At 34.1% G+C, this 6,349-nt stretch overlaps 4 protein-coding genes and 1 long non-coding RNA gene across 6 annotated transcripts in view; 2 read left to right on the forward strand and 3 right to left on the reverse strand.

Annotated features, from left to right (window-relative positions):
* LOC102672901 (histone-lysine N-methyltransferase 2D-like) overlaps positions 1-1,211 on the reverse strand; it is a 5,584-nt gene extending 4,373 nt beyond the window's left edge. Inside the window, exons 1-2 of one of the 2 annotated variants that reach the window (XM_006622798.2) lie at positions 926-1,211; positions 583-841 (exon numbers count right to left, since the gene is read on the reverse strand). Coding sequence is in view for 1 of the 2 variants with exons in the window: in XM_006622796.2 (XP_006622859.1) it covers positions 353-370 (18 nt within the window). In the remaining variant the exon portion in view is untranslated. The other variant, XM_006622796.2, reaches the window with a different exon arrangement.
* A 208-nt stretch (positions 1,212-1,419) lies between these two features.
* LOC116186474 lies at positions 1,420-3,605 on the reverse strand. Its single transcript, XR_004151487.1, has 3 exons — positions 3,267-3,605; positions 1,604-2,011; positions 1,420-1,526 (listed from the first exon to the last, which is right to left on the reverse strand). It is a non-coding gene; the product is annotated as an uncharacterized LOC116186474 (long non-coding RNA).
* LOC102673222 (protein RRNAD1-like) lies at positions 3,060-5,175 on the forward strand. Its single transcript, XM_006622799.2, has 7 exons — positions 3,060-3,233; positions 3,405-3,514; positions 3,600-4,010; positions 4,073-4,375; positions 4,466-4,616; positions 4,682-4,791; positions 4,881-5,175. Exons 1-7 carry the CDS (start codon positions 3,114-3,116, stop codon positions 5,155-5,157), a joined length of 1,482 nt encoding a protein of 493 aa, XP_006622862.1. The 5' UTR covers positions 3,060-3,113; the 3' UTR covers positions 5,158-5,175.
* A 264-nt stretch (positions 5,176-5,439) lies between these two features.
* The window catches only part of LOC102673482 (heterogeneous nuclear ribonucleoprotein L-like), a 93,591-nt gene continuing 92,681 nt past the window's right edge, over positions 5,440-6,349 (forward strand). Inside the window, exon 1 of the mRNA XM_006622800.2 lies at positions 5,440-5,907. Coding sequence (XP_006622863.1) covers positions 5,845-5,907 — 63 coding nt within the window. The 5' untranslated portion in view covers positions 5,440-5,844. The remainder of the gene's footprint in view (positions 5,908-6,349) is intronic.
* The window catches only part of LOC116186473, an 805-nt gene continuing 384 nt past the window's right edge, over positions 5,929-6,349 (reverse strand). The window contains exon 2 of the mRNA XM_031513829.1: positions 5,929-6,349. Coding sequence (XP_031369689.1) covers positions 6,213-6,349 — 137 coding nt within the window. The 3' untranslated portion in view covers positions 5,929-6,212.

Genomic DNA, 6,349 nt, shown 5'->3' on the forward strand with positions numbered 1-6,349 from the left:
TTTTTAAATAATTTGAAATTCATAGAACGATAGAAAAAAAATAAAAAATAAAAAAATTGAGATACGTTATGAACTATTAACTGAACATACATAAACGCATTGCAATAATCCAATGTAAGTACTTTCCCTTGCTAAGTAGCCAAAAGCGATACGCTGACTGATTACAAATGATAGAACCGCGTCGAACCTATCCCGTAACTACGAAACGAGACATAGTTATTACGATGAAAGTACAAGCGAGCGCATTCTCTTAAATGCACTATCTATCTTATTAACGCGACACTTTCGGATGTGAGTTTCACCGATTCCCGGGAATATTCTCGAAGCGAGACATGATCTTTTATACAATTACCAGTTTAAAAACATGCATGATGTGTGTAGTCGAATCTATTATTCGTCGAACTCTTTTCTATATGATCGAGTCACACTTCACCGGATTCACGTGTTAACTTTGATCAAGAGCGGCTAACTCGCGATAGGCAACATGTTACCCGTAGGACCGGGCATGTACTGAACGATATTGAATGAAGCTTCGTACGAGAACTGAGGACATATTGGATCCAGAGGTCCGTTTCTCCCTACCTGATGCCACCACCACTGGACAGTTCAAGAAGCTCCTCTCTAATATCGAATACGGTGGGGCACCTTTCTCTGGCTCCGGTGGCTACATACACTCTGTGCGACTAGTATAAGACAGCGTTTCAACCGTTTGCGTGCAGGACATACAGGCATGGTTCAAGACGAGAGGAAAAAAAATAAAAAAAAAAGGTTTGAACACGCAGAGACGTCAGGGAAAGGGAAGCGGGCGAAGTGGTCTCCAACTTTCTTTAAATCCGTCTACCTATCGAAAGGAAAGGAAGATGATTATATTAAACGAGCGTCACTTTTCCGTCGACCTCCAAGGCCTATCGAAACCGAAACCTACCTTTCCTCTAGGAGAAGGCCGTGTCCGAGGCTGGTATGGTATTCACCGAATTATTTGGTGAAAGACTACCTACCTTGATATATGTACATGTGCACACGTACACGTTTATATACTCTTATTATTACTTTCGCTAAAAGTTTAAAGCAATTCCGAGCGATTTCTTACGATCATTTCCTGTGCCTGTGTAACGATCTTTCTTTCACGAATTCGACGATAAGCGAGTTTCCCATTCGCTTTTATCATTTACTAATGATTCTCTGATTCTTAGATTAACTAATTTTACTTTCTTATCTCTTACATGCGTAATAATGATATTTTATTATTATTATTTATATTTAAATTCTATTTAATTTTTCAATATTTTAACTTCAATTAAGAATATTAAAATGAATATATCTATTACTAAATTGAATTAAAATCCATTTGATTATATTTTTTTTTAATTTCTATATATCTTGTTTTAGATTAGCTACGATTACGTGTTTCTTCTTTTCTTAATAGAGACAATCAGAAATTTTCCAACAATTTTATATTGTGATGTGAAAACATCGCGTGCACTCTTTTCCGTAAATCATGTTCAGTTGCTGTGAAAGGTAGAAATCTAGAATGTCAGTTAAATAAGGATGACCTGGTAAAACCCTTAGTTGCAAAAGCTCTGATGATGTAAAGTTCTCATACTTGCGTAACGTGAATTCCAGATTGATCTATCTTACGATTCGTAAGATGGATTTGTTCGAAACAATTCCTCGTAGACTTTTTGATCCTTCTCAATATTCACTTTTGAACTTTAATATTTAACAATCATTCGACAATTTGTCCAGTGAATTTTGGAAAATTAGACGAGAAGTAGAGTCAGAGTACATTGACATTTAACGATTTCGATGGACCAGGTAACCACCGGGATAAGTATTTAGCAAATATTCACGCACCAACGGGATTCGACGTTTCGCTCGTCCTACTTGAAAACTTTCACTTATGTTGGCGTAAGAGGTCCAAACAACGACCAAGAGAATCGAACAAGATGAGCAAAGAATGGTCAGTGATTTCCAATTGTGTAAAGATATATCTTTTATGGATGTTATTCACCTGGAAAAAAAATTTGTATTTCTGAATTTTTATCGAGAATAAAGTAAAATGCTATTGTTTTTTTTTTTTTTTTTAAATAAAATTTACAAATTAGACGAGATCGTTCAAAATTAATTATTTTGCTTAAAACAAAAACGTATAAACAAAGTAGATGTAAAAAAACAGCTTTATTAGAGTATTTAGTAATAATTGCAACAGCAGCTTGTGAAACAACATTTAAGAAACGATTGCAGGAATCTTAGTTGCTCAGTTTCTCATGAAAGTCTAGGGATATAGAATGGCAGATGATACAGTTCTCCTTCTACAATCGTATATATATAATAGTTCGTGACTATATAGCTCTTGGAGAGCAGTGTGCTCATGAGCAATAACGTAACTGTTGAAGAGTGAAAGTGCCGTAAAGTGGGACATAGCAAGAAGAGCATCTGATCTTTTAATTAATAAATAAAGCAAACAAACAATTCTCATTTCCTTTGTCTTTTGTATTGAAGCGGCGGAAGATATTCGTTGTTTCATAAGATTTTGTGGATGACATATTAAAATTTTATATGACTTTGTGAGAAAATTCTTTCGATTTGATCGTTTCCTGAACTCGTTTGGTGGATATCTTGGTTAGAAATAAAAACTAAATAAATTATCTTTTTGCGTCTGGCAAAGTTTTTCTTATTATCGTTAACTTTCTTTTGAATAAAATTTGTTATATCGGCCATATCATTGGCACCTATGCATATCCTCATAACTACGTTATATAATTAGACAGCATATGCGGGATTAAACAAAAAGAAATAGTCAGCGTCATATTCACTGGACTTTCTATTTTCTTTGTGAAGAGTTAATTTTTAAATTTTATATATATACATATATAAAATATATGTAATTCGATAATTTATAATTAATAAATAAATATTATCACGTTGATTATATATAATTATATATGTATATACAATATCTAATGATAATAAATTGTTAATCGAGAATCAATCAATTACAAATAAACTTTAATATTGATAAATGATATTAATTTAGTAACGTTTTTTTTTATAAGAAAATTAAAACCACGTGGAACGATCAGTTAAATTTACGCGGCTATTTCATTGCAATAATGGCTGCACCTACAGACATTCGGTGCACATGTAAAGTTTGTACCAGAATTCGTGTCACGATTGACCAAATATTTTGTGTTCTAGATCTATATGGTTGGTTATTAAATTCTTATATTGTGGTATGTAAATAATATTAAAAATAAATCTCATACCAGCATGTTGTATTCGAATACCATGTTGTATTTTTTCTGATGTATAGTAATTCGATGTAGATGTGTATTGTCCATTATAAAGTATATTGTTAAGTGATAATTTTATTAAACTATATAGACTGTCTTTTTTAAATATAGGATTTTTTTCAAGACAAATTATGGGACAAATTACCAGAAAGTTGGAGGTTCGCATTACAAGATACGCCTCCACAAGAATTTGGAAAATGGTTATCGGGAGACATCTCGTGGTGAATATTAACACTATGTTGTTCGAACTTAATATGTGTTCCATATAGCATTATATATATGTATAGTTTTTAAATTGTGTTACAGCACACGTGTATGGCCCTTAACATTGCTTGCACTTCGCCAAGTAGCAAATATTTTACAAGTAAATAGAGATAATGAAGATCCAAAAAGTATTATGGCTTGTGAATCTAATAAAACGAAAACCAATAATAATTATAATGATACTCTTACAATGAATAAAAATGATAATTTTGACAAGCTATATTCTCAAAATCACAAATTTAATAACTTATTTTCAAAACATATTAAAAAAAAAAAAAGATATGAGATACATGAAATAGCACAAGTATGCGCAGAATGTGCCTATGAAGCTAGTTGTAAATGTATTGTTGATATTGGATCTGGAATGGGTCATTTAGCTCGTATTTTAGCTTTTCAATATGGATTGTATGTTACTTGTATTGAACAAGATTGTATATTGTTGCAACAAGCTAGGTATATAAATGATTATGATATAATAGTATATATAATTGATGATAATGATGATTTTGTTTCAGAAAATGGGATCAAGAATTATTGATGTCTATAAGAAAGCATATACCTACTTTCTATCAAAAATGTCCTCAACACTTTACAGCTAAACTAGAACCTTCAAATTTAGTCGAATCAGAATTAGTTAGACAATTAAAAGAATTATTTAAGAATGAATTTGATCTAAATGAAACAGAAACTGAATTTGGACTTATAGGACTCCATCCTTGTGGGGATTTAGCTCCTATATTATTAAAGCTTTATTCATCTAGAAATGAAGCCAAATTTATTTGTATTGTAGGATGTTGTTACATGAAATTAACAATACAGTTCGTATATATTATATTTACATCAGAATGGTTTTTATTAAAAATTATTATTATATATTATATTATATAACACATATAGTTAATTTTTAGATCAGAAATAAACGGATTAAAAGGTTATCCACTTAGCAAGTACCTGTTGTGTAAAAATCATTCACTAACTTATACATCATTAGAAGTAGCTTGCCATGCTATCGAGAAATATTGTGATAAATTAAAGAATGGAGATTATGAAGATTTAATAGTTGAGTGAATTAGTAAAAATACATATATTTGAATAAGTATTATTAATTTTTTTGTTTGTTTTAGGTACATACTTATAGAGCAGCTTTAGAAACTATTTTAGTAAAAAAAAATGAAAAATTACGTCATAGCCAATTCAGAAATGTTAAAGTATCAAAAGGAATGTCATTTGAACAGTTAAGTGATTGATATTTGATAAATAAACGTCAAACGTTAAATAGTACGAAACGGAAAAATATATAGAAATATCTTATATTTTTTTTAGGTATTGCAATGCAGCTACTGCAAATTTTGATAGTTATTTGCAACCACAAGATTCTGATATTAATGATTCAGAAATTATTGGTTTTTTAAAACGATGGCAACAAGTTATAGTGTTTGGATCACTTCGAATGATGTTGGCGCCATTAGTGGAAACCATTGTGCTTTATGACAGATTTTTATTTCTGTCGGAAAAAAATTTGACACCAACACTAAAACCAGTGTTCGATAGTAGACTGTCACCACGAAATTTAGTGTTAATGTCTAGGAAAAATAACTAATTAGTTTACAGTTTTTAATTATTTACCGATAAATCCTGCCCACCTCTTCCATCTTTAATCAATGTAAAGATTTTTACAATTGCACTTCCCGCGTCCATGAATCAAAGTCGTTCCAGATCACGATGTGCCTTTGATTGGACAATATCATTTAATTGTTATTGCCAATGAATAATATATTTTAGTTTTCTATTCTTCGATCTACAATCATAACGATTTTTAAAAACTGTACTGGAAAACATTATTATGTTTTATAATTGTTCTTTTGACTCATTATTTAATGATAATTTTACCGTTCGAACGCATGACGCGATCAACGATAGGCGGACCAATCCGGAAGTGGGGCAAATGATAGAAGCGCATGCGCGCGGTTCCGCCTTAAAGATTCGTCAGTATTCGAATCGTAGCGTCGGTAGATAGCGCTGCGGTGGCCGGCTACTTCGTTAGAGGCAGAGACGTTCCTCTCCAGCAACATCGAGATCCAGTTTCCCTTAAGCCGCTCTCGCGCGTTTGTCTGTTCTCGTCGCGTTCGCGTCGTGTCCTACCGATTATTTTCTCCTTCCTCCCCCCTCCCCGCCCGCGCACGAGATCGTCGACACGGTAGAGAGCCGCGCGGTATACACACGGACGTGTCGTCGTAGCACCGAGTGTCCCGCTTTTAAAAGTAATTGCCCGGTGCCGAGTCCCAGGATGGCGTTCAACGGAGACGGACCACACTCCAAGAGGCAGCGACTTGAAGAATCTGGTCACAGGGTGAGTAGTTTATATATTAGATTTGGTTGAGGTATTTTTTCAATGAAACGTCGTTCAATTCTTGTCAGACGATATTTCCGTTATTTAAACGTTCGTATACTCGTTCGATGAACGCGTGCGTTTCGGCGTGTCGCGTGAGATTTACAACCCGTGAGGCGGTCGCGAGCGGAGGGGGGAAAGTCGCCATTTATCCGGTCGCTTTTACCCATATCACCGCCACCGCGTCGAAACAATGGGCGATGCGCGCGCTCTCGAAGGAGATTGTCTCGTGTCGTGGTCGTGTCGTGTATAATACGAAACGCACGTTAGCCTGATACGTGGCTCGTGTTTCGGCAGCAACCTGTTATCTCGTACGTGTGCTCTTTATTCCATTTTATACGATTCGGAATCATTGACGACGCCGTCGCCACCGTCGTGGAAAGGCTTGCCTGTTCTATCGTCG

This window comes from Apis dorsata, unplaced genomic scaffold (assembly GCF_000469605.1).
Source record: "Apis dorsata unplaced genomic scaffold, Apis dorsata 1.3 scaffold_757, whole genome shotgun sequence".
Lineage (NCBI taxonomy): Eukaryota > Metazoa > Arthropoda > Insecta > Hymenoptera > Apidae > Apis > Apis dorsata.

Excerpts from the sequence above, each read along its gene's own strand:
- LOC102673222 (XM_006622799.2), top strand. The coding sequence starts at position 3,114 with ATGGCTGCACCTACAGACATTCGGTGCACATGTAAAGTTTGTACCAGA. Across the intron at positions 4,376-4,465 it reads TACATGAAATTAACAATACA|ATCAGAAATAAACGGATTAA; the intron begins GTTCGTATATAT and ends GTTAATTTTTAG. Across the intron at positions 4,617-4,681 it reads GAGATTATGAAGATTTAATA|GTACATACTTATAGAGCAGC; the intron begins GTTGAGTGAATT and ends TGTTTGTTTTAG.